The sequence below is a fragment of the Odontesthes bonariensis genome, chromosome 20 (genome assembly GCF_027942865.1).
Source record: "Odontesthes bonariensis isolate fOdoBon6 chromosome 20, fOdoBon6.hap1, whole genome shotgun sequence".
Lineage (NCBI taxonomy): Eukaryota > Metazoa > Chordata > Actinopteri > Atheriniformes > Atherinopsidae > Odontesthes > Odontesthes bonariensis.
This window is the reverse complement of record NC_134525.1, coordinates 10,626,719-10,654,183: the sequence shown is the minus strand read 5'-3', so window position 1 is coordinate 10,654,183 and position 27,465 is coordinate 10,626,719. Positions and strand designations below refer to the sequence as shown.

General features: G+C 45.1%; 1 protein-coding gene across 3 annotated transcripts in view; it reads left to right on the top strand.

The window, feature by feature from the left end:
• The window catches only part of gli3 (GLI family zinc finger 3), a 114,213-nt gene that overhangs the window by 32,541 nt on the left and 54,207 nt on the right, over positions 1-27,465 (top strand). For 2 of the 3 annotated variants that reach the window (XM_075452029.1, XM_075452027.1), the window contains exon 3: positions 6,283-6,528. In XM_075452029.1, the coding sequence (XP_075308144.1) occupies positions 6,283-6,528 (246 nt within the window). The remainder of the gene's footprint in view (positions 1-6,282; positions 6,529-27,465) is intronic. The other variant, XM_075452028.1, reaches the window with a different exon arrangement.

Below are 27,465 nucleotides of genomic sequence, written 5' to 3'. Positions count from 1 at the left end.
GCTGGACTCGCAGGTGTGAGAAGTGATCGGCAGCAGCAGAGCAGGCAGTGAATTAGACGCACAGATCTGAACATCCACGGGCTTTAATCAACACGGAAAGCTGAGAGAGAGTCCACTCTGGACTTAGACGCTCACCAGTCATTGATAAAGTGCTTAGCAGCAGGAAAATTAATGAATCCAGGCTGACTGGTTGAAAAAGGGGGGGTTTGAGCGGAGGAGGGGGATTGGCGAAGGGGGGGTAATCCTGTTCCAGCTAAATGGCTGATCCCTCTCATTCCTTAGATATCAAATGTCAAAAGTTAAATTAGCCTGCTAGCCTCAGATACGAGTTAACATGCTTTTAAACGGGGCGAGGGGCGGTGAGTCTGGCCTCCTCTGGGATGGCGGGCAGGTGCCTTTGAAGTGTCTAATTATCCAACTCTTACTAAGTGCCGGCAAACCATCTTAATGGGAGGGGATATGTGTTTCAGTGCACTGCAGAAAATGCACTTAAATCCATGTAGAAACATGAGTATCTTTATGCAAACACAAACAAACTCCCCCCACACATCAAACTTTTACAGGTTTATTCGACACGGACAGGTGGGAAACATTCAAATCACTGATATTTGCTTAAAATGACTGCGTTATTTTGTCTGTTCTATCCTAACCGTTGGCTTTGTGTTCCTTTGCCTTGGCTTGATATCCGTTTCTCTTGGCGAGGCATTTCTAATCTGAGTGCCACAGACTCGGTCCGGATCACTCTGGTGTCAGAAGTGGGATTCCAGTGCAGAGGCCCAGTGGAAAGCTGGCCCACTCTGGTCTGGTGGGCAGTGTTCCCAGATTCACCCTAAAAGACCCACTGTCCCAAACAGGCGTAACTGCCCTTGCCCACAATCATTTCACATTGTTACAGAGGACGTTATGAATGACTAACAGGTTACGGCTGGCTTGTGACCATCGAAAGCAAGGCTAATCGAGTCTATGAGCCAATCAGAGCTCCAAATGGCATCTTTGGCTTTGAAGCCTTGATCAAATGCATTCTCGTGGTGTCTGATTCCTCAAAGAATGAAGGCCAAGATGGCCTTTGAGTGAACAACCTTAAAAGCTGTAACTATCCGTCGTCAAAAAACGCATCAGGGCCCATTTCAGAGTCGAGGCTTTCAGCCCTCTCACTGCAATGCTCATTGCTCCCTCACAATGTGGCCCTGATGAAATGGTCGTGGGGTTTCGGGCTGCTCTATGGTGGGTCTGTGCCCCTAATGGGTGAATAAGGGATAGCTAGGGGCAGGCTGAGGCTGGGGCATGACACAACCCTGCTGTGAGGCTGATTTGAGGTGAGCGCAAGAAAGAAGGAAAGAGTCAAGCAGGCTTTGATTTGCCCCTCCCCGGCCCTGAGGCTTGGCGGCTGGGACTACGTGCCGCCGTGCTCCGGGTTCGTCCCCGAAGACCCCCTGGCAGCATAGAGAACGGGCTGGGACGGCGGTTCGTGGAGCAGGGGGGGTTGGGGCGTGGGCTGCCGAGAGCCAAATTGAGATGTGGGAGTCGTCAAATTTACTTAGATGAATATTGAGAAGGGCATTTGCGAGCGCTGCGTGGGAAATCAGCGGCTGACTGACTGCTAACCAGAAGGGGGAGCATCCTGATCTCTCTCTGCAATTCGCCAAAAATATCCGTCGCATGCTAATAGTTAAATAATGTACCACCACGGATTCAGCCTGCTGAGACCAAATCAAACATGAGTGCAAAGTTGGAGGGAGTGAACTTAATTTTTCCTGAAGCTCCTCTGGGGCTCAGGCAGACATGTTGACGGGGGGATTGTTAGTTATCCTGCCCACGGATATTGCAGTAATGACCTTATTCTTCCTCTGATGTTTAGGTTTATTTATCACAAGTTGCTCGATACGGGGAGCTCCACAGGACTCGGTAACCTCCAAATAATAGCAAAACTGAACCGTGTTGTGGGGAAGGCGGCAAGCTCCTTGTGGCACTGAGCCAATCAGCCAAGAAGTTGATCAGAAAAATACCTCACACAATTGCAGTAATCCCCTGTGCTTTTGTATTTGGGTTGGGTAGAGTCGCTCTTATTTCAGCCTGCACTAATCGTAAATGATTCCCTCTGTCTTTTGCATCAGTGCCAGGGCCGGTGAATCAGGTACATAAGCCTAAGCCGCTTGGAGAGGTGCTCTTATTAAACTCTAGCCAGCTGCTGGAATTTTTCTTCCCCCTCTCATTGTTAATTGGGGAGTCTTGAGTCTTTCCCTGGAGTTGATTTGCAAGAGAAAGAAAAAAAAAAAAAAAAAAGGAGCAAGAGATTATTGCACAGGAGGAGAGGAGCTTTGAAGAAGTGTTTTGTGATTTCACCGTGTATATATCCTTCACTCTCTCCATGTGCTCCCCAGCCAAAACCTGTTTGTGCCACAGAGCTTTGAGAAGTCAGAAGGTGGAATACAACATATGTCTGGCTTTGGCTCAGAGTGAAACAACACCTCCTCTCATTTCTTCTTCTTTTTGTTTCATGAAGGGGAGAATCGTTGCATGGAATGGTCCTTTGTGAAAACCCCTGAAACATGGAAGCGTGTCCCAAGCTGGAAGGCAAATCAGATACTCGCGCGTTAAGGACAGTTTGGCTTGTGGGAGAACAACAAACCTTGTTCTTAACCTTGTGCCTCCGGAGAACGCCTTCAACACAACGAGGCAAAGGGTTTTGTTTCACTTCCCATGTCTTTTAATTTCCTGGGCACCCTTAACTTTGGCCCCTCTTATCTCTTAGGGGCATTGGCCCCACTCCATATCTCATTATCTCTTTCAAAATTTCATTTTGTCATTGCGTCCACACTCCCTTTCATAGGCCCACATTAAAGGCAACGCATAGGGTTTTTTTCTCGAAAGGTATTTGAACTAGAGTCTTACAATAGAGACTACAGACAAGGGGGGGAAAAAAAAGGGAGAAACCTGGGTTTAAGGATTTAATGAGTGGCTCGCTGGGGGTGAAAGAGAGATAGAAACCAAGTGAGTGAGAGCAATAGAGAGTGCATTTGTAGAGGGTCAGGGGGAGAGGAGAAAGAGTTGTAAGGGAGGAAGAATGCAGGAATGGAGCACCAGGTACCATTATAGTGGCAGAGAAAGCTCCTGAAATACTAGAGCTGGGGCGTGTGCTCTGATCAGGACGGCAGTGAGCACAATTACCTTCTTTTCAAATCCTTCAGTGACACTGCGGGAGGAAGGAGGACTTTGAAACTTGAAAGGCAGGAGCTCGCTTTCAACCTCAAACGCGAGCAGGAAAGGGCTCTGAAATTTGTTCAGCTCTCCCCATCCACCATTAGCTTGTTTCTTCCTCTTGCCTCAAGGCATTTAAGCGCTTTTTGAAAAGATGTTAAGAAATTCAATCACCATAGAGAGAGAGCGGGATAGTTCTTTTTTCAGTTTTTTTTTTTTTTTTTTTAGAGGCATGCTTTCCTCGGGTCCACAGAGGACTGGCCTGCTGCTTTTGTGTTGTGGTCTGAATAGACCTGCAAACTGGGAGAGGACTGGATGCGGCAACCATGGGAAAAGAGGAGGAAATAAAAGAGGAATGAAAAATGAGCGAGGGGAAAAAGGGAAAAAGGGTCCGTTGGGTTGGACGGTCAGGAGTTGGAAAAGTGTTGCAGGATTGAGCTTTTCAAAGTTGCACGTGTTTATTAGCCCACTTTCTGACAGATGCTCAACACGTTATGCTGATACAGAAGGTTTTCCCCCACCAGCATGTGCAAGCAGCGCAGAGGAAAAACTTTACTTGAGAATAGCTGTTCCTCTGAGGAGTCAAGGAGTCAATTGACCCCTGTGCTACAGAGTGTTTATTTAACCATTTAAGGTTCTATGAACTGAAGTAACGAAGCCCCTGAAGGAGGTATATGGTAGAATGATGACCCCCCCCCCCCTCCATTGGGCTCACCAGGGTGACTGGAGGGGGATGGTGGGATTGTGACAGTGCTGTGATTGAACTATTTGTCGCTTGACCTCATATGGAGCAGAGAGATGTCTGTGTAGCGGTTTGGGGTCTCGCTGTATGAGAACAAGTGAACGGATGGAATTAAAACGGTTGAAACTCGAGTTTTATTCACTAAAAATCCACTCCCAAGTCCCCAGCGTTGAATGCATTTATAAAACATCAAATCTTTGCATCAAAGTTAAAAACAAGCTGATAAATATGTAGCCGGTCGACTTTCCGAGCTGCAAGGGGGGATTTTCTGGATGTGAATTAGCTGAGAGGGCTCAGCCTGTGCTGCTCGCTGCTACATGCTCTTCCCTTCTCGCTGCTCGCGCTCTGCAGTTTAGTCTCCACTTCCTCAATCCATGTTAGGAGATGAACCCAATTCTGAAATCCCTTTATGTTAATATTGCGCTTTGCAAGCGCAGACCTATTAATCCAGCTTTAACCGTATAAGTTGCATTATTCCCTTAATAAGATCACTGGCTGTGCAGTATAGGATTAAATACTTATATCATAACTGACACCGTCATTTCCCGCGGATGAGAGCGACTTGCCTCTCTGGCTGTCAGTTCCGCGTTAAGAATCCTTGAATCTGGTGCCAGTGCTGTGCCAGGGCACGACTGGCCCAGACGCAGGTAATGGATGTGGGAGAGTGAGGGGAATGAAAGCGGGACCCTCAAGCTGCTCTCTCAATCTCATTCTCTCTTTCTTTATGATTGCTTCTCTTCTTCTGTGAAGTGGCGGTGCACTGTGGCGGCCATATTCAGTGCTTAAGGTGGTGCTCTTTAATCCGGCCCTCTGCTCTGTTTCTAATTGGCAGTTAGATGCTGTCGGGTTGCAACGGTCACATTAACATCCCAGATTTAGTACGTCACAGCTTATGAAATCAGAATTTCCATCCTTCGATTTAAAAAAAAAAAAGAAAACAAGCAAGTTGCAGGAAATAACATCCTGTTGCATTTTTGAAAATAAAAGGAAGTCCCAGACATGACATGCCATGTTGTGAGTCAGTCTCATCACTCAGTGGGGTTACATGGCACTGAAAGGATCGGATTAAGGACTAAATTACAATAAGACTCAGTTATTAAATGGATGTAGACACCATAATCTGACAAGAAATTGGATCGGATAGGATTAAGACCCAGAGATAACTCAGTTGAAAGTCACTTTAAACCTGCTTGTAGACGGTGAATTAGACTTTGCGTTCTGCGCATGCTCGAGATATTTTCCCGGGGTCGGGAACCGGAAGTCGGAAGAGACGATATTACTGTTGTTGTCGCCGTCAGAAAGAAACAAACAACGTGATGGAGAATGCTCCGTTGTGCATCGCGTTTGTGCAACAAGCAGCTCATCACAGACCAAATGTAGAGGGACGTAGCTTCATCTTGCTCTGCGTTCGCCATCTTTCTCCAATACCTGAGTTTGTTGTTGTTGGTGGTGGTGAAGAGGTCAACAGGAAGTGGCTCTATTAGCAATAGTTGGAATGGGTACAGCGCCACTTATCATACCGGGGTATGACATGCTTTGTGCCTATGATTCGATTCATTCACCGCCATATATCCAAGGATAATTACCTTTGCTCTAATAAGGAGCAACTCAGTCTTATTGTAATTTAGCCAATAATCCGACCCTTTCAGTGCCATGTAACCCCACTGACTATGACTATAGAAAGGACTAATACCGGGTCAGGAAGCTAGCTAACCCTTATACATGTCAGTTTAGAGACCATGCCATAGGTCAAAGGCCACATCTTTCTGGTGGAGCTTAGCCCTCGAACTCAACTCCACCTTTATCCTCTTTGCCAAGAAGCTTTCTCTCGAGACCCTTCTCCTTCTAATTTTCCCCTTGGACACAGATAGAAAAAGATTTAGTTTGAGAACTGAGGGAGTGGGGTGGGGGCAAAAAGAGAATGAAGGAGAAGGGTGACGCTTGTTAATGGGCAGCTTGGAATGCAAGCTTAAAGCCTGCCTTCTCCATGGGAGTCCAATGCTAAAGAGAACAGACAGAGCTGAGTTTAAGAACGTGTGGTTCAGCTGTGGGAAATTAGGAAGTTAAGGTTTTTTTTTTGATTCATGGTTTCCGTTTGCTCAAACACTCTGAATTGCCTCTGAACTGCCACATCTGGCACTGTGGAAGGCAAAAGCTGGCAGATTTACACCCATAATGCCGGGAAGGTTTCAGGTGTGCAGAGCCGATCTCCTGCCCCTCCGTTTACTGGCTCCCTCTGTGCTAACAGACTTTCTCACCATGTCACAATATGCTCAGAAGACATTTTGCAACCTATTAACATCAGATTCTCGCCCTTTCTTTCTCTTCCTCTGTCCTGGCAGAAGACGAGAGTTCAGGTACGCCATACCACCGCGAGAGACGCAATGCCATCAGCTCCCAGGCCCCGACGTCCGGCGCCCCGGACAGGAGCGTGAACGAGGAACCTTCCACGTCCACGGAGGAACGCCCGTCCCTGCTCAAGAAGGAGCTGCACGGTTCTCTGCCACATCTGGCTGACCATGCCCTGCCGTACAGAGGCACGCTGTTTGCCATGGACCCCCGTAATGGCTACCTAGACTCACACTACCGTAAGTTTTGTTAAACTCGTGACTTGATCTTAGAAGGTTAGGAAACTGCACAGCTCAAGGACATGTTTGCAGCGCCCCGAATGCTGAGGCCAACTTTGCCTCTTGACTGTAGGTGAGAGGCACGGCTGCGAGATGCCTGATTTGAACTGACAGATTAGCCTTTCTCCACGCACACGCTTGTGAACACGTGCACGCTCGCTTGTCTTGTTTTGCGCCTGGGAAGTTAGTATGGGGAACGGCCGGCGCAGCTTCTTAATTCCCTCATTAGGGGCCTGTCTGAACACAGTACTGCACTTTCTCTCATCAACACACTTCAAAGCCCCAGTGCAGTCAAACCTCACTACACCCCTACTCTGCCTCTTTCTCTCTCCGTGGGACTCGGAGACTGTGTGAGAGAAAGAGGAGACTGGCAGAGATGGAAGCCCGAGAGAGAGTGAGGTGAAGGAAGAGCTGTGGCTCCATTAGCCGCATTCCCACTGTAGGAACCTTCTGCAGTTCCTATAACCTTTTCAGGAACGGGGCCGTTTGTTCCCGCATTCGCACATACAGGAACTAGGGACCACGGCCCTCAGTTCCTGGAACCATTTTAGCTCCTTCTCCGAGGCTGGGTCTGTTCTGGGTTCTATAGGAACACATCTGACGGAGGTGTTTGGTGGTTGGTAGCTCCGCCCCTTGTCATGCTGTCACGGCTGAAATGTTTCCTCATACGACACGGACACAACCGGCGCGTGTTTAATAAGTTAAACTGACACGTCGTCTCCTTTTTCTGCAGCGCTCTGCTCTCCTTTCTTCCTTCATGAAATGAAAAAGTATGGCCTGCGCTCCATCCTTTGTCTCCTGACTCTCTCTGTGAGCTCTTCCAGCCTCGATATTAGACGCCCGATGTGATCGTCCATGATTAATATCACCATCATGCAGACCATGAACACGGTGGCCTCCCCGCTCTCCATGTTAGCTTCTTGGTGTTTTTTTTTCTTCTCTCCTTACTTTTCCCGGGTTTTGTTTTGTTTAGTTTAGTTTTGTTGTTGAATGTGGCGCTAAAGTAACACGGCGCTGTCACAGACGGTTGCGTCACATCAGTCCCTATCAGGTCCCGACTCATGTGCGAATGCAGACTGAAACAGTTCCGCTGGGGAAGGACAGTTATCAGAACGAAATTCGAGGAGGACCGTTCTTAGAACGGCGTTCTTAGAACTGCTCTGTCCGAATGCGGCTGAGATGGTGGATGAAATAAAGGTGAGACAAACAGTGGTGGTTTGAGAAAAGTTTACTGGGTGAGAGAAGCTGATTTGGAGGTTAATTTGGCAGCCGGTGTAGCCAGGACCTTGCCTGCAGACAAGGATTTGATGTGATGGCTTGTTTAGTTTGGTTACGTTGCCTCTGAATTGGGGCAGACAGGAGAATTTTAACGCAGTGGCAGTAATGAAAACTCCAGCAGACCCTCCACTGTAACTCTATTTATTCAGCCACTTCGTTAACTGCTACTCTCACATGCTCGGGTGCACAAGAGTCACCTCTTTTAAGGGAAAGGTTACTTAAAACCTGGCTACGGTGCTGTGGACATGAGCCTGGAGGGCAGAACATTACTGCCCATTACATCCTGACCTAACTCAGCAACACTGCCACTTCTCATTTTATGTGTGTGTGTGAAGGCGAACTGGTGGTTCCAGGCTGCTGGAGCTGTGGGGGTAAGTTGGAGAGGAGGGGCGGGGGGGTCACTGCGAGGCTTGGGGGTCATGCGGAAAAGTCACAGTCTGAAATGGAGAGTTCAAAAGCAGCAGGAAAAGTCAAAAGGCCCGTAGAGCTTCAAGGGGCTTTCTTTGTGTGCTGAGACTTAAGAGGCTGAAAGACAGAACTCATATGAAGCTGAGTGGAGTAGAGTAGCATGTAACTGACTATAAGAAGCTATAGGTTTGATGCACACATATTTAGTTCTCTTCTATGATAAATTCCTGCTTTTTTGCTTTAACTCGCGCTCGATCAACACAAGCCAGCTGAAAGTTCTGGGCTAGTTTCAGTTTGAAGTTGTTTAAACTTTCTAAGAAGCTTTTTCCACTGCCAGTGCCTAATCTTGCACCAGCTCTTTGCATTTTGACAGCCGTATAAGCAGCTTTTGTCCAGGAAGACTCATCCAGATGTAGATGGACAGAGCTGAACTGAAACTTAACTGTTAAAAAAACACCCATTTTAGTATCTAGTGTTCTTCAACATGATGATTTGGGCTCACCTCTCATCTTCAAGGACATTTATTGTTTGAATATGGCCAGTCCCAATCACTGTTTAGAGCTCTCTTTAAACCCTGTTTGAAATAGTTTTATCAACCCTCTTTGCACTGGATTTTATTTATTCACTGGTGACGGATATTTGCAATAGCTTTTATAAATGCTGGCTGGTTATATAAGACGCTGCATGGAAAAATGAGACAAACGCTGTTGTCCTCTGTGAATCAAACGTGTTCCTGTGGTTGGTTGGAACGAACAAACTCGACTGCTTGGTGCTGCGTAGGCCACGATGCTTGGGGTTGTAATTCAGTAGAAGAAGTAGTCGTTCCAACTAGAAACGATCCTCGAGGAGAAACTCAAACAACAACAACTGTGATGGACATCCGAAAGAGGAAAATGGAGAGAGCATCAGGAAGTAGTTTAATCTGTGGGAATATCTGGATAATTAAATCACACTTGAGGAAAATGCTGAAGTCTTGTGAGTTTATTGTTCCAAGGCTCCAATAGGAAACAGCTTGCGAGTCTTTGTAATATTTGTGGTCAGACAAGACATGCACCCGCTCCTTCAATATTTCTTCAAAACAGGCACAAACCACTTCAGGCGAGCTTATGCTATTTATTTTTTCTTTTATTGCGTATTAGCGGGGCTTTTTGTTTCTGTTTTTTCTGTGCCGACATAATGCCGTGACTCTGTGGCGGCTCTCTGGCCTGTAGAAAAGCAAACCTGATGTCTGTATGGGTCAGGGTAACCCCAGCTGAAGCTATATCAAACTGAAACTCCCACCGGCATCTGGTTCATGTTGGTTAAAAAGTGATCATTACTGTTGGGCATTTTGCTTTCAGTTTAGAGATGACGCTGTAGACAGCTGCATTTTGACCAGAGGTGGGTAGAGTAGCCAAAAATTTTATTCAAGTAAAAGTACTGTTACTTCAGAATAATATGACTCAAGTAAAAGTAAAAAGTAGTCATCCAAATAATTACTTGAGTAAGAGTAAAAAAGTGCTGTGTTGATTCTGACATTTTTCATCTATTTCTTTGTTTGTTTGCTACGACTGTAAACTGTAAAGCTAACCCGTCCCGCCGCTGAGATTGAGTATGGTCACGTGACGAGACTGCACGGCTACGTCTGATTGGTGAAACACAGTCAGGTGGTAGAGCCTTTGGCGGAAGTCTCTCTCTCTGTCAGAATAAAACATTAAAATGAGGCATACGCCCCCCGTGTACGCCTCATTTTATAGAAATAATGAGGCGTAAAGTACCAAAGAGGTAAGAAGAAAAGTAACGAGCTCATTGTAGCCTAATGTAGCGGAGTAAGAGGACAGTTTCTTCTGCACAAATCTACTCAAGTAAAAGTAAAAAGTATAGTGATTTAAAACTACTCCGGGAAGTATAATTTTTTCAAAAACTTACTCAAGTAAATGTAACTCGTTACTACCCACCTCTGATTTTGACCCAGCAGATTGCTGTTTTCAAGTGTTAATTAATGGCAACTTGTGTTCTTAAAGCATTTTCCTTCCACTGCTACTTCAGTTTTACTCCCATAAAGCTCAGGTTTCAGGCAGTATATTGGTTCAGATTTATCTAAATCACAGTCAGAGGGTTTTTGGAGAACTTTGTTGGTCACTAACATCCTTGAAGCAGCCCCTGACACAAACTGCTCTTAGTTATGGACCCCCAGAGTTGAGCAGTTTTCCTGGACTGAACAGGCACCGGCTCCAAATCAGAACTGAACTTTATTTCTTTATCATTGGGAATTTTCCTCAGGATTTCAGGTATTGGTCTTAGGCTAACACGGCATCTCGAGCCCTTGAAATCACCGCTAAATCGTTAGCTGCAGCCCTCGTGTCGACAATACAAATGAAGCTGCATATCGATTACACAAAATGCCCGCTGAATACGGCGAGTATGATCAGAAATAACTCCAACTAGGATGAAAAATAACCAGATTTGTGTTCTCTGGTGCTTTTCATTGATCTTTCCGGTGCTCAGGAAGACTTATGATCTGAGATGAGAGCATTGCTGTGTAAAACACCTCCTCCGGGCCCCAGGTGTGGAAGACATGGGGTGTCCCTAAAGGCGGCGGTCCCATTCTGTCTGATTGAACCCAGTACCAGAGCTCAATCCCCATGAGCATGGCGGTCTGAGGGTCAGCAGAAGGAAAGGGGTCCCCTTAAACCTCTGCGCCCCCCCTCCTCCCACTTTCATCTGCTTTGAACCAGAAGCCTTTAGCATCTGTCACCACTCCTGCACCACAAGGTGTAAAAAGCCACTGGCTCCTGTTCTGGTTTCTGGTTCCATACACGATTTAGCACACACGCCTTCTCTATGAGCGCTTTGTCGCCTCCTAAATTTATCCCAGGTGTGTGTGTGTGCGTCGTGATGGAGAGGGTGCAGTAAGCTTTTGTGCTGCGCTTGCACCGAGCGCCACGCCACGCAGCAGACAGCCAGGTAAATCCGATTACTCTTAGCACTGGTGTGTGTCAGTGCTTAATGTGCCTAAATGCGACGGCACCTGCAGCCTCCCCACACCTGGCCACTGGGTCGTTAATGCAGCGGGCAAAGCTTTGGGAGGTGTGGGAGTTGAGAAACGACAAGAGAGCAAAAGGGGGGGTTTATCCTCAGGGGTCTGGGTAAATCTCTGCTATTCACCCAGACTTGTGATCTCCCACTCTTCTTACGTCCTTAGCCTAAGACTGTGTTTACTCTGTTTTTTTTTTTACACCCACTTCAGCACAGCAAAGAGGAGGCACCAAGGAAACATTACTCCCATTGTTAGCGCCAGCTAATCGTGGCGATGCCTGCGTCTTAGTCGCTTTTCTTGGGCAAACAGTGGATAAGAGTCCATATCCTTCTTACCACATCGCTAATACATGGGGCTTTGCTGCAGCGCGAGAAGAAAGGATTGGAATGAGGATTAATGAGGGAGAAGTCTTTTTTAAAATCTTAATTGTTTGGAAATGTGAATGGGACGCACAGTGCTGACATCTGTTCACATTGTGTGCTGATTAGACGGTCAGTGGTCCTGCAGCAACAGTGAGCCCACTTGCTGGCAGAGCATCTCTGCCTCTTCCAAGGAGACCCTTTTCTTTTAAAGAGTTTCCTTCTTGCCTCTCTTTGCCAGACTAAACACATCCATGGAGGGACTTAAAGAGTCTTCTTTTCATAGCAAACACCAGAGAAACAACGGAGAATGTTTAATGAAACAAAGGCGACGAGATGAAAGTCCAAGCTTTGGAGTTGTGGAGCTGAAGTGGCTGCAGTGTTCGACTGCCACAGTGGGTCGCTGACTGGGGCAGACCAGGCACATTCGGTTCAGATGGCCGCCCCTCAGCTCAGTTTAGATCCTTAATAGATCTTGCGCATATCTTGATGCCAGGGTCTTAATCCCCATACCAAAGCCTTCCTGTCCTTGACTGATCTCTGAAACAAACCCAGCTTAAGATGGGCAGTAAAAGTGTGAATCTTTTGGCTGAATGATTCCCCCCGCATGTATAAAAGCAGCGCTGATTTACAAGTCTGGCCAAAGGTCTCTGGGAAAGTTGCTGGGAACAGTGAAGTATGATGTAACGGGCCTTACACACCGAGCGTTGGCCGACGGGAACATCTGGAGCGTAACTGGATCTGTATCTGGTCTCGTTGTGTGTTACGAACTGTCTCTGTTGGGCCCTGTCAACATCTTCTGGGGCATATTCAACATGTTGAATTGTTGTCAGGTTTAGTGAAGAAAGTCTGTAGTGTTATAATGTTAAATTGTTTTTTTTTTTACCTCATTGAGCATTGCATAGAGTCCCGCTCCATTCTGCAGTGCAACGTGGTTTACATTATACGTGATAGTCTGTAGTAGAAGCCCGTCTTTACGGTGTAAATCACAATGGTAAAAGGGAAAACACAACGGCATTAACCAAAACGGAAAAGGTAGGTACCTTCGGCGACATGAATCGTCGCTGATTGGACTGGTCGTGGTCCGTGCTTTAAACCGGAAAGACTATGGTTTACATGTTTTCAAAATATAAGCGCTGCTAGTGTCAACGTACTTGCTGCTATTAAAGAATATTGTATTTAAAAAAATCAGTAATAATGAACTCATATGATGATGGTGGCCTTAACTTTTTAGACTTTTACACTTCAAATAATACTTTCAAAATAAATTGGTTTAAACAATTTATCAAGAAGCCATCTTCAATTTGGAACTTCACACCAAATGTTGTTTTCTCTAAATTAGGAGGCCTAAATTTCTTTTTACTTTGTAATTATAATGTCAAAACTATCCTTCTTTCATAAACAGATGCTTCTTTTCTTGGTCATTGATCTACAACATTGGTATGAAGTTCCAAATTGAAGATGGGTTCATGATGAATTGTTTAAGCCAATTTATTTTTTAAAGTATTATTTAAAGTGTAAAAGTCTAAAAAGTTAAGGCCACCATCATTATATGAGTTCATTTTTACAGATTTTTTTAATATAGTGGTTTTTGTTCCTCCATATAAAGTTTAATAACATCTTGTCAATATCTTTTGAGATCTTTTTGTTAACATCAAGAGATAAAGCAGCATGTAAGACGGGATATTTACATCAAAATATTCTTTAATAGCAGCCCGTACGTTGTCACCAGCAGCGCTTATTTTTTGAAAACATGTAAACCATAGTTTTTCCGGTTTAAAGCACGGACCACGACCAGTCCAATCGGCGACGATTCATGTCCCCGAAGGTACCTACCTTTTCCGTTTTGGTTAATGTCGTTGTGTTTTGCACTCCAGGGCCACCGTACGTCTTTGCCGTTTTTGGAGGAGCCACAACCATCAGTTTGGTGTACGAGAGCCCTAAGATGCCGCCTGGTGTTGGTGTGGCGGAGTGTGTCCATTCTTAGAGGTTAAACTCTAAACTGCTGTGCGAGCTGATCTCGGGTCTACTCGGCCGTGTTACCCAAGCCGTTGCCCCGGCGTCATACTGTCTGCCTCGGTATCAAAATGCAGCGGACCACTGAAGTGAGTGAGCTTGCTTTCATCAAACTGAATGTGATCCACACAACAATAACCCCCAGACTCCGTAGTTAATTACAGCGCTTGGTCACTCAGTTCATCTGGACTTCGCACGACCTTTCTCTGTGTGAGAAAAGCAAAAACTTGTTATGCAGCACAAAGAAAAGATGTGAATTTGCATTCAAAGAACAAACTTTCTGCTCTCCTGTTGGTTTAAATGTGACGACTGGCAGGGAAGCACGTTCAAACACCCTCCCCCAAAGAACCAGGGAGAAACTAGGGAGTAGGGAGGAGAGCCTAGGGTGAGAGGACACATGCCTGTTTCAAGGGTAAGCGTTTGTCTTTGTGATTGTTTCAATATTGGCCTTTTGAGCGCGGTGACTCGGTGTAGTCCCCCGGCGACGTGCCGGCGCAGAGAAGCCTGGGGCACACTGCAGGCGATGGAGAGGGATCCCTTCCATCCACCTCCTTTCATCAAGAAGCAACAACACGGGCCTGTGCTCTGCTGTGGCCCCTTGGTCCAGCGCACCAGGGATAATCAGATGATCCCCTTTTATACAGCTTATTAGAGGCATCTCATGCTGTAAGATGGGCAATATTCTCACATGCTTGTGCCCCTTTGTAGTGCTTGATGATTTAAGAGGGTTAAGCAGAGTTTGAAGTGCTTCAAGAATGCACTTTCATACCATCTTAAGGTCATGTGCTTCTCTTACCACAAGGCTCATGAGTGTGAACTGAATATCTCTGAATAATGGCAGCCCTCATTAACAATGACGAGATTAAATGTGAAGGAGCTAAGAAGAATTAAGAAGAATTTCTAAAGAGGAATGAATACTCAGCATTTCTTCGTATCACTGCAGCAACATCTGTCACTGTGTTGAACTTCTTTGCGAACGCGATTGGTCAATCAGTCAGATTAAGAAGAAACAAGTAAGAACAATGGCACGTTGTGGATGCGACAGCTTAAAATGAATAAAATGAAGATTTGTTGTATCACGTCTCTCCAAGAGGAGAACAAACCACGGCAAACCCTGCTGGCAGCAGAAAACATTAAGCGCCATGCTAGAAAACAAGAGGACTAAATGCTCGTGGGGGCTTCTCCTCAGCTATCTGGTTAAAGCCACGATATCTTGAGCTTTTTCCTCTTTTTCTTAAGTTACCCTGTTAGTCTCCAGCAGGATAATCACCTCTGTGTGCTGCGGGAGAATCGACTTTTCATGCCTTTCCACACGTTTGTTTTTCTGTGTATCCAAATCTCATCGCTCCTTTTCTGTATTTGCATTCCTCTCGCAGTGTTGGAGATAAGCACCCTTATCCCTACAGCCAACAACCCGTATCTGCCTCTTGTCTCTGGAGGGTCACAAGTACTTATTGTTCAACACAGCAAAGAGGCTGATGAACACAGTATAATTAAAATGTTTCTACCAGCCTGGTGAAATGTGAGATATCACAACACGACTGTGGGTACAAGACAGACTGAGGGTGAGAGGAAGAAGAGCCAGAGAGAGAGTGGAAAGGGGGGAGGAGGGGGTGTAACAAAGCAGAAAATGAAGAGAGACATAAAAGAATGGGAACTCAAGGAGGTCAGGCCCATCACAGGCTTTAGTGTTGCCTTCAAAGATGCCTGGGACAGGTGGCAGCTCCAGACAATCTCGCACCACAGAGCAGCATCCTCTCAGGAGGAGATAAGGGATTCCTCCATCCAGGCATACTCCCCTCCCTCCTCCCACCTCTCCCACACTCACATGCTTGGGGTTCTCCCAGACGGGCTGCTTTGATGTGGCTCAGTGTGAGCGGGCAGCTGTAGGCCACGGGGCTGCAGCGGCGCTGCTGGGCCGCTGGGCCACTGGGCCGGCCGACCGACCGTTGGGATCCGACTGGAGCGCTGCTCAATCAGCAGGGCTCTCCGGTCCCTGGCTTTTTTCAGGTCTCATTAAAGTGCTCCGGCAGGGTTAATCCTCTTTAAGGTTTACACGGGCCTCAGTTTGTCTGAGGGAACCCCCTGGGCGTCACCTGCGTGACAAAGACTCAAATCACTGTGACACAAGTTCTCTCCTCATGTACTCCTCCACTCCCCTTGCATGTCCTCTTCATGCTTTAGTCCTCTGTGCATTCTGCCTCGTCTTTCCACCCGCTCCCTTGATAGTACCTAGGCCCGGTTGTAAGTCTTTTAGGATTATTTGGGTGGAATCTGTTGACAGGGGTTGCGGTAAATGGATTACAACTTTGTCCTTGTTTTGGGATGCTGTAAGGAGGGAAAGGGGAAAGATCAGGAGGATGCGCTTTGAATAATGAGCAAGGCAAAGAAAAAAAGATAGACCCGGAGAGTGGGATTAACGGAGGGAATTAGGGGGGACGATGCAAGAGTGAGAAAGAGGGTGAAAGAGAGGCTAAGGTGACATCAACTCTAGCAGCGCAGAGATAGAAAAAAAAAAGAGGAAAAGTTCCAGATATTGTGGCTCTTATAAGACCTAATTGGTTCAAACCGGCCGAAACCGGTTTTTATTTCCTGACCCGCAGTTTCCTCCGTTAGCCCAGATAATGGCCGCTTACCTCTGGAGACCCGAGTAAACTTTGTGTAATATCTGTAAAAGGACAGTGGAAAACCAAAGAGACTTAGGGGTAAAAAACCATTTGATTACAAAATACATTAAAGGTCTGTGCTCAAACTTTCAAATAAGCAGGTTTATAAACTTTTCCTTAAGATTTATTTCCCACCTTCCAGCTAAATGTTTCCACTGATTTTAGCACAGAATTAGAGACCTATGATGTGCATAGGATCATATTACCAGTTAGGAACTCAAAATCTTCCCAAACATTGAAATGCGCTGCTAGTTTTCAAACTATAAACTTTTGTAATTAAAGGGAGACCTGCTATTCCTTTCTGCTGCCGTAATGTTGAATAATCGGCTACTTTTCTGCGTCTCGCGTTCTTAAATGGGTCACGGAGAATTTTCCAACCATACCCTCCTTCCAACTGCACTACCAAGCGATCATACGTTATGCAAACAAAAACAACAAGGTGACAAAATGCTCAGCGTGATGGATTACCTCTCCTAATCAAGATTGAGGAATGTCTGCCAGAACAATGGATAACTTGAAATGTAATTTGGCAAACAAAATTGTATTAAAATGGCCGGCCGTGGTCAGTGGCCCCTGTGCATGATATTTTCCCATTTTCCCAACAGTGTAGAGCGTGTGTTATCAGATGAAGTGTACCTGCAGCAGCAGCCACGTGCAGGTTTAGTATCACCCGCATTGCGTCCCAACCAGAAGCTGTAAAAGGACTTGAAATCATGAACGAGTCTTTCAAACACAGATTTTGAACGTTGTGGTTAAAAATGCGTCTTCTTCTTTTTCTCACCGACTACAGTTTCTAAATTAAGATCAAAACCCTGAGGTGGCTTTGTGCCTGACTGGAATATATCACACGGTGGTTGGTTGAAGTAATAGAAGGGTAGTGTAGTCCTGGTGAGTTAAGCCGAGGCTTAAATCTACTCCCTTCTGTCTTAGAGTTATCGTAGTTTGGAGAAAAAGGAGATAGACAGTTGTGAGAGATGAAGATAGGAGGAGGTGCAGCACAGTGTTTCAGCTACTAAACTGCTTCGTCTTTCCCCAGCTGGGTGGGGGAGCGGAGGCTTGAGGGGTACGGTGAGGGTGCAGGAGTGAGGGGAGAGGGCCGATGCATAGCTCTTTGTTCTGCTCCCCAGCTTATCCAAATCTGGGGGAAATTCTGCAAATGTAGGAGATAGATTGGTGCTCCGCAGAGGCCCTCTGAAATAACCTTCACTCCCTGATCCATATGGGGGATACAGGGGGAAGAGAAGAAAAACAGGGCATGGCTGGGGGGTTGGATGGTGCTCGGGGGCCCCTGGAAGAGTTGTGCATGCTTAGCTCGACTCTAAAGCAAGAAATCCTGGTGTTAGTGGACAAATTGTTAAGAATTCAATTCAATTAATGTCAAATGCCAAATACAACAAATGTCATCTCAAGGCACTTAAATAATAAAGTCCAATTCAAGCCAATTGGAATTCAATTCATTGTAATCATAATTTACAAAATAATCCAATTCATTCATACAGAGCCTATTCAAAAACAATTTTCTAGCTAAGGAAACCAACAGATTGCACCGAAGCTTCTCTTCAGTCCAATCTCCCGTCCTGAGCGTGCCTGAGGCGACTGTGGAGAGGAACGACTCCCTTTTAACAGGAAGAAACCTCTGGCAGAACCAGACTCAGGAAGGGCGACCATCCGCCTCGACCAGCTGGGGTTAGAGAGGACAGAAAGGGGGGGGGACCACTGTATCACCATTCAAAGGATATCTGTTGGAACAGGGAAACAGGAGTTAATGACCACAATAATATCACATGTACATAATATCATTTGAGAAATTAAACAGGGGAAAAAGAGAGTAAAGTGAGGAAAGGTGTGACAGATGAGGCCCCCCAGCAGTCTAGGCCTATAGCAGCTTAACTATGGGATGTTTCAGGATCACCTGAGCCATCCCTAACTATAAGCTTTATCAAAAAGGAAAGTTTTAAGCCTGGTCTTAAAGTTAGAGAGGGCGTCTGCTTCCCGGACATTTACTGGCAGCTTATTCCACAAGAGAGGGGCCCGATAACTGAAAGCTCTGCCTCCCAAACTAGCAGCTGGTTCCACAGAGAGGGGCCTGATAACTGAAGGCTCTGCCTCCCAAACTGCCAGCTGGTTCCACAGAGAGGGGCCCGATAACTGAAAGCTCTGCCTCCCAAACTGGCAGCTGGTTCCACAGAGAGGGGCCTGATAACTGAAGGCTCTGCCTCCCAAACTGGCAGCTGGTTCCACAGAGAGGGGCCTGATAACTGAAGGCTCTGCCTCCCAAACTGGCAGCTGGTTCCACAGAGAGGGGCCTGATAACTGAAGGCTCTGCCTCCCAAACTGGCAGCTGGTTCCACAGAGAGGGGCCTGATAACTGAAGGCTCTGCCTCCCAAACTGGCAGCTGGTTCCACAGAGAGGGGCCTGATAACTGAAGGCTCTGCCTCCCATTCTACTTTTAGAAACTCGGGGGACCTCAAGTAAACCTGCAGTCTGAGAGCGAAGTGCTCTGTTAGGAAAATATCTTATAATGAGATCTTTAAGATGTGATGGAGCTCGGTCATTAAGAGCTTTATATGTGAGGAGAAGAATGACTTCTCAGCATCTGAAAATGTTTTTCAGATGCTGGTATGCCAAATACGCACTAAATGTCCTGCACCTCCTCCACATGGACTCATATTTAACTCATCTGTAAAACCTCCAGAATTTGTGGGAAATGCTGACGAGCTTGGCAGGGAATTGTTACAAGTTCTGGAGGGGAAAGAAGATTATCGTGTCCTTAATGTTTTACATATAGGCCCCAAGAGATAACCTGCTTGAGCAACAGCCCCCAGAGCTAATATGTACGGACTTGTAGAACCATGGGCACGGGCTGTCTTGTTCAGTCTAGACAAACAAATTACTTGTGACAGCGAGTAGCAATGGAATGTATACTTGAGAGGAACGCCTGTTATCATTTCTCATTTCTACCGCTCATTTTCTCCCCTCTGCTCTGCTTTTCTTCTGCACTATGTTAATTACTTTTACCCACAGAGCGGATTGTTTTGTGTTTAAGGGTGTGAGAGCAACTCAGCGGGAGAGACGAAAAAGCAGAAGCAGAGGAGAACACAGCGGAAAAGCAGGGGGAAAAAAACTATTGATTTACAGAGGCAGAGTGTGATCTGCCAGCCCGGCATATATGATGAATGGCAGAGAGACTGGCAAGCCAACGCTTCACATTCTTCTGTTATTTAACCTCGGCCTGCTTTCCTCTCCCTCTTTCTCAGTATCGCATCTTTGCTGAATACATTTTTTCTCTCTATCTTTTTATGTTGCAATGCCCCAGCGTTGCATACAGTAGTGAAGGCTCAGCACAGCATGAACATTAGGCTAATTTATACAGCGGTAATTAGGCCATTAGACCTGAAACAATCTGGGACCTGTAATTAAGCAAAGCGCTCTAAAAGTCAACAGCAACTCCCATTGAGCTTAGCTAAACAGTCTCCGAAAGTGTTATTTACATGTCCAAACAGCTTGAAGTCTCAGCGTAAGCAAACATGGAGAGAGGCGGGGTGGGAAGGGGTTGATCAGAGGGGGAATTTGTCGTCACAAGAGAGTCAGCTTCCAAAGTACTTGTGCCGATAGTCTGTCGTGAGCGAGTCTCTTCATCTCCGTCTCCTGCCAGGCTGATAGTGATCAGAGGCTCAGTGTTACATTTCTGGAAGAGAGAGGGATCAAAAGTCACGCAGTCGTACAGTTCAGACACACTAAATGCTCACAGTCGGGAGATTTGACATGTATATACACATTGACAGGTTTGGAACATATTAACATGGTTGTGTAGTGTTGTTAGACAGTGGAGATGCAGCAACTTATAGCAATAATACATCGAGTAGAAGGTGTATATTTGGGAATGGAAACAAAACCTCAAACAAAAAGAAACGATATACAATACAAATCCAGATCTTAATTTTCTGATGTATATTTTGACTGATTTTGGTCGTGTTTTCTCCCCCAAAGTTTTGTTTCTGGTCTGTAAATTCTTTGTTTATTTCAGCCAAGCACAGTGTGGTCTGTACCGCGACCTGTTGATGGCCGTACGCTGCTTTGTTTAGGAGCTTCAAACCAGTTAAACAGAAATTAGCCTGACGGGCAGTGATTAGAGCCAGATTTCCATTGCTGTTTTTTAAATTCCAATTCGGAAATTGTGAATAAGAAAGGATGAATGAAAAGAATAACAAGTTTTTTTTTAGTTTTAAAGAAGACTTGACACAAGATTAAAATCACTCACCAGTTTTATCCGTTGGTATTTACCCTGTTAAAATGTAATATCTCGGATATTCCCAAAGATTAGAGGAATTACCGATTAGGACAACTGCTTCTCCTGTTGAATTACAACCAGTAGCGTCATAGCTTTCAGTCACGTGATTTTGATGACGCGCGAAGGCAGCGCAATTTCAGAGGCACGAAGTGAAAATTGAGAATACATCTATGGAGGAAACCGTTGCACAGAGTCCGTAATGTACGGATTAAAGTGATAGCTGCTCAATTTCTCCATTGATAAAATAAATTCACAACTCTACAAAATAAAAATTCATAAAAAATCATGAAGAATATAGCATATACTTTGTTGTCTACAGTAGTAGATCAACCCTCATCTTACTTTGAAGCTCCCAGATCAAGGAAGTGACGTCGACGCAGCTTTAGCAGCAGAGAAGCTATGAGGCTTGTGTTAATAGTAATAAACTCCTGGACTATGTACAAACTTCAAAATGCATCGTTTTGTGAGTACAGACCATATTTGTACTACTGTAGAAGTGTGGTGTCATGGCATGTGATTTTTAGTGTGGTAATTTTGGAGATACTGCCAGGGTCCGTTAGCGCTTGTACTAAGCTATTCGGGATAACTCAGTAACTCAGCTGATGTTCAGCCAAGACCGAAAAAAAAACTTCGGGTGGGCTACTTGGCTGGATGTCACGGTTCAAATGACCCTAGGGTGAATCTACTCCGAACTATCACTTTAAGATACAAACAATTAATCAACAAGTATGTTGGACGTGACTCGTATCTCATGAAGATGAGTGACATCACAAACTATTTGGGCCTTCAGACGTCCTACTACACCAAACTGCAGATGAAAACATATAAAAGTCTGGAGGCATATCTTTTTTTTTTGTCAGCGGGTGGGTCCACAACCTCGGTACTAAACGGCTCCACGATGATTATCGTTGGATTTTCGCCGCTGCTAGTAGTAGCGGCTATAATGTCAACAAACATGCAACGCATCTTAACAACCACGTTAGCCTGACGCTTCGGAGCTCTCGTCTGTCTGCTTCAGATCCGGGTTAATTACTAAGTAAATAAGCATTTAACGACAAACTAATGCTGTATAAACACAGCCACAAAAACCAAGTTAGCGAGCTAACATACTTCTGACGAAGTGGTGGCTGCAGACATTAGCAGTCTCTGCTCCGCAGACGTAGGTTTAAAATCCACTTTTTACGGAGTTGTTTTGTGAGCTTTTTACGTTTCTCACCTTGGTGAACGACTATCTTCGGTACTCTCGGTTAGAACAATTAAAGCAACCGGAAACCACACAAAAACAGGCATTTTTTTTCAGAAGGCAGATCCCCAGTTCACTTCCGGCCCTCCATCTGAATTTCCCGCTCTCGCGATGCAGCAGTGTGACGTCACGTGAAAGCAACCTGGATGGAAATGCGTGTAGCACAAACGTCTAAATAAAGGTCGCTTCAGATTTGTGACATTTCCGAAAGTTGACTTCAAATTCAGTGAACTTGATGGAAACCAAACAAATGTTGTTATTTTTTGGTAGTTTTTTTTTCCACCCTAAAAGGGAAATGTGAGAAAATGTTGATAGAAACAGCATAATTAAAACAAACCTTTTACTTGCTTGAGTTATTTTTTTGCCTTCTCAGTTGGGTTCAGGTTTTACTTCTGATATAGTGCATATGTTACCCACATCAGTGATCAGCTGTTTCCACTTCTGAGGAACAAAAATGGCTAATACTCACTGACATGAATCACCCCAACATATCTCATAAATACCCAGTATGACTGTTTTAGTTGTGCTGTTCTAAGTTACTTTGACCTGTAAAATCATTCAAATGAAATGATCTGAGAAGGGAAAAACACATGCTGTAAAAAAAAAAAAAAAAAAAAATCTCATGGTGACTTCACCAGCAGTAACGACATAAAAAAGAGGACTGTGGTTACACCCCCCCCCCCCCTGTTTTGCTAAATGAAATAGAAATGAAAGAAAGTTGCTGGTTTTTACTTCCAGGAAGGATCGACGAGCATTATCATGCAAACAAAGTCTTCAGCATCGCTCACACACTCCTCAAACTGCTGCAAAGTTGAGGTGTAAACCGTGGGCCCCGCTGCAGACGAGCATGCCTGAGCAGTGAGATCACGAGCATGGAGAGAGGTGGCATAATGAAATCTGGCAGTCCCAGCCCGGCACAGGCTTCATATGTTCCACATTAGCAATTCACAAACCTCTGGAGCAGGCCCCGGCAGCCCTTTTCTCACTCCGCCTTAGTCACTTATGACAATCTGTCACTGGCTCTTTGTGCTCTTGCAGCGGAGCATCGATGAGAAGCGCGGTGTTTATAGAAGAGTGCCTCGTCCTCGGCTGCCGGTGACACTCTGTTAGAGCGAGAGTCGGTGAACCCTCGCCAGAGGACAGGAGGAGCGCAGGTTTAGCCGTCAAGACAATAAACTCACACTGCTGACTTGACAACAAAAGGAAAAGAAGAGAAATTGTTTGTATTATCATAACCCAAATCAGAATTGCGAGTGGCCTCTCAAAATTCTCCACAGTGAAGATCCTCTTTGGCAAAAACTTCTTTTATGAAAGGAGATTAACCCATAAGGACATCGCAAATGATGTGCTTTAGGCTTTATCCCCCCCCTTCTTTTGAAACGATTCAAGCGTCCAATAAAGGACAAGGCAATTACCATCCTCTCTGTAATGAAGGGGAAGCTGGCTTTTGGTCCTGAGCATGGCGAGTTTGTGTTGAATTAGAATTAATGAGCCTGGTCAAAGTTTGCTTCTAATTGCCTTTTCATTAAGACCCATTTGTTATCATGTCTTAATAGCTCCCATCCCTTCTTATAAAAGACTGGGAAAAATAAAATAAAATAAAAAAGAGACTAATACTGCAGTTTTACAGATTTGCACAGAGGTCATTGAATTGTTTGAGAAGAGTTCTGAAGAGGTGGCTGATCGAGAGAAAGCTCTGCTAACTCTGATAACTCCTCAAAAATCTCAGCGTTTGATTGGCTGAGATGATTTTTTTGAATCGCCCGGCGGTTTTTCACACGCCGCCGGGACTAAACCTTTGTGGTTATGTTTTATTTGTGTGGCCCCAGAGGGAACGTAGGAGCTGTGACGTGTGTGTGTGTGTGTGTGTGTGTGTGTCTTTTGGCTTCCTGCGTGCCTTCCAGCTGTATTCTGTGTTAGAAAAGTAGAATACCCCCTAAATATCCAGAAGAGCAGGGGCAATTTAGTCTGGGAGTAAACAGTAAGGAGTCCCTACAGGAAACACTGGAGATGGATTGCAGGATGGAGGCTCTCCCCCACTTTCCTTTGCTCTCTGTTCTTTGTGAGTGTATACATTCCCTCTAGTGACACAGGGCTGTTTGCCTTGCTAATGGAGAGCTGCGCTGGTGTAAAAGAGGTGGCAGGCTCTATTTAGATAGGGCTATGGTAAAGTAAACTTCTGAGTTGGATTTAAATAAACCTCAGCGGAATGGTTTGCTGTGCGGCTAAGTCATTGGCAACAGCCAGAGGAGGGTGGGAGGGAGGGAGGGAGCGAGCGAGCGATGAAGGAGTAAGAAAAAGAGTCGAGTCTGTGCACAGGGCTGTGCTGAGTGAGGAGCTCCAGAGACATAAACAAAAGGGGGATCTGGGTAATTCAATGAGGAGTGCTGGATGTGGGAATGAAGTTGTGTATGGGTGGAGTCTTTAAAATGATTTCACAGTTGTGCTCTATGTAGTCATCCCCGATTCTCCAAAATGACAGAGGTTAGTGCAGAGTTCCTGTTATGTGGGCAGGGATGAGTTGGATTAGAGAACCATGAATTTTTTACTGGCATCGAGCTGGTGTGCAACACACAGACCCCATGTAAACTCAAAGGTTCATTTCCGAATCTGACAGCAAAGGAGCCCGAATGCCCAGGAGTGGAGCTGTGGAGAGTAAACAGATCAGATTTTTGCCCTTGTCTACCACCGTCCTATCCCTCCGTCCCAGCATCCCCTCATCTCTCAGCTCTGGAATCAGCCGAAGCGAGCCGAGCCAAAAAAACAGAATCACTGGGAGAAAACTATCAAACCGAGTCAGAGCGGTCAGATAGTTGCCAGAGCTGCACGGAGGAGGCTTTTACAACTTATCTCTGTAATTGTGAGCACAGGATAAAAACTCTTGTAGGGTTTTATTTTCACTTGTTACATGCTCCAGTGTTGCTATAGTTATATTTCAGTAAATAGTTTAGTTTGATTTAGTTTATTTGTTTATTTCATTCATCAAAAGTTAAAACAAAACAAAAATAAAAGGAGATCTAAGTGATCAATGGGTGAATCAGAGACTGGTTTGGAATGCAACACACAGTCAAACCTTGGGTCATGACATTCATGTGAGTGTATATTACAGCAGACTGACTTTTTTTACCTTAGTCGGTGCCAAAAGTCATCGCAAGGCATGCTGTTGTCAACGGCAACGGATGGAAAGTAAGATAATTACGCATTACTGCAGGTGTGTAATGCAGGAAGCAGCAGTGTTGCCTCCATGCGACTCGTGTGCGCCAGTAAGTCAAGTCAAGTCAAATTGATCATCAGAGTCGATTGAATACTGGAGCGTGGGGGGGGGGCTACAGCTTGTGAAAACAGCTGTACAGTTTCATCCATTGCTCTGAAGAGAGAACTTTCAAATAATGCCAAAAATGCTGAAGTTGCATCACCCTGGGTATGTTGGCGGGAGGCCCGAGTTACAAAATGGACACATAACATTTTGAAAAACGGGGCGTTTAACAGACATGGTTGTCAAATGCAATATTCTGTCAAGTTACACCATTTAAGGAATTAGATTCGGAGTTCTTGGTTTTTGAGTTTGCCTCGGTGTGAAGGTGCATCTCTACTCTCAAATGCTGCAAAACGTGATACCTTCTTTAGACACTCAACATCAGAAGTTTAATGTTAATTTGTGCGACGTGACAGTCTAACTGTACTTCTTCTTTCTATTTTTGCCAAATGACAAGACTGTAAAAGTTATCCTCTAAAGCAGGGGTGTCAAACTCATTTTCACCGAGGTCCACACCAGCATAATCGTTGCCCTCAAAGGGCCAGATGTAACTTATAAATGTAACTAAATGCAATGCAAATTAAATGTAACTACTCCTTAATGTTAAATAACTTAAATAATTTATTACTTATTCAAGTTACAAATAATACATATATATTTGCATAGATGTAAAAAAAAAATATGTTTGCTTGTTGCTCTGTTATTATATCATAAATCTTTTTAATTTGTTAGGTTATGAAACCCACATCACTCCATCAATCAACGATCAAACTGTCCAAGTGAATAAAGAAAAATAATCGCCTTCCAATCTTTCTTGAAACAGAAAACTTGATGCAGATGGAAGGGCATCTGCATCAATTTTTCTCTTCCTGGACATTTTGGCATCATTATTTGTATTTCTCAATTCCACTTGTTGGGAAAATCGCATCAATTTGGAAACATTGTAGTCCAGTGGCGGGATGCATGCATTGTGGGAAATGTAGTTTTTGGTCACTGCACGTATTTGACTTATTTATTCTTAGACAATCAGACCTTTTAAGCTCTCGCAGGCCACATAAAATGACGTGGTGGGCCACATTTGGCCCGCGGGCCTTGAGTTTGACACAGGCAACATCTTACCTTGGGATACAAAGATCCAGGGTTTGAAGCTTTTACTTGCCAGCAGCATAACAATTATACAAGTGGTGTGTTTTTAAATGCTCCTGTAGGTCACCAATTACTTGCAACCTGCTTCAACCCTTATATTAGCAGCTTAAGGCAGTATTACATTGAATTTGCTCTTTTTGGATTACAAACAACGCCAACCGGATCGCCTCCTAATTGCAGCTTTTTTTTTTGGCCCAAGCTGGCAGTAATCATCCTAGTAAATGAACGGCCGATGAGGTAAGCAGACCTGGATCAACACCTGCTGTGTTGCCCGGAGATGCAGCTGTATTTGTCATGGCCCGATACTCGTGGAGCCGTTTGGCACCCCAGAGTTTGGCCGTCTGCCATGTTGGCTCAAATGTTTACAAGCAAAAAAGAAAAAGTAAGAACACGTAGCTCGCAGCCTCAGACTTGCTGTGTGAAGTTATGCAGATGTTGACACACGCTTTGCCTCGGGGTGGTGAGACACAACTTGGCAGTGGTCTCGGGCACGGCAATAAAGTGACACATGTTTGAGCGGTGGGATGTGAACGAAGATGTGATTCATCCGTGTGTACCTCTTCTTTCTGTGTGTTTTAGCCTAATAACTCTGGCAGCACCGAAAAGCAAAGCTCCCGCTCGCAGTTTGCTTGTTTTAACTTGTCCAACGTGCTCTTCCAGCTCTTAACTTTCAAGTTTATCGTGTGCGGTGCAGCTAAGGTTAGAGGACGGGTGCACACATATGGGAATTTGGTCTGGTGGCGGGCGCAACAGTTTCAATTCCAGGGGGTAAAAATAGAGAAAAGCTTGGAAGCACATATTATGCAAATGTTGAGATGTTTTATCTGGAGGGGGGGGGGGGGGGGGGAAGAAGCCTCTGGATTCTCTGGCAGTTGTGACAAAACACTCAAATGGAAAAAGGATGTTTTTGTTCTCGTTTTGTACGTTCCATTGGTTGTACTTAAATGTTATTCTTTGTGTAAGACCACATTATGCTTGGCACGGTGAGAAATGTGCCATCCGGCCCGCTTTTCTTTCGGTTATTTGTCGCTGTTTATTTTGAGTTCCATCAGCCTTGAGACGTTTCCAAAGACTTCCTCGGCGAACGTTTTTAGCTCGGGGAAAAACTGAGATCTTAACGAGGTCTCATTTGGGTGGGTCTGCTGAAAGATAGCCATCGACCGCTGCCTTTCATTATGGCCGCTGTTTAGATTAGCCGAGGACGGAATGACTTCA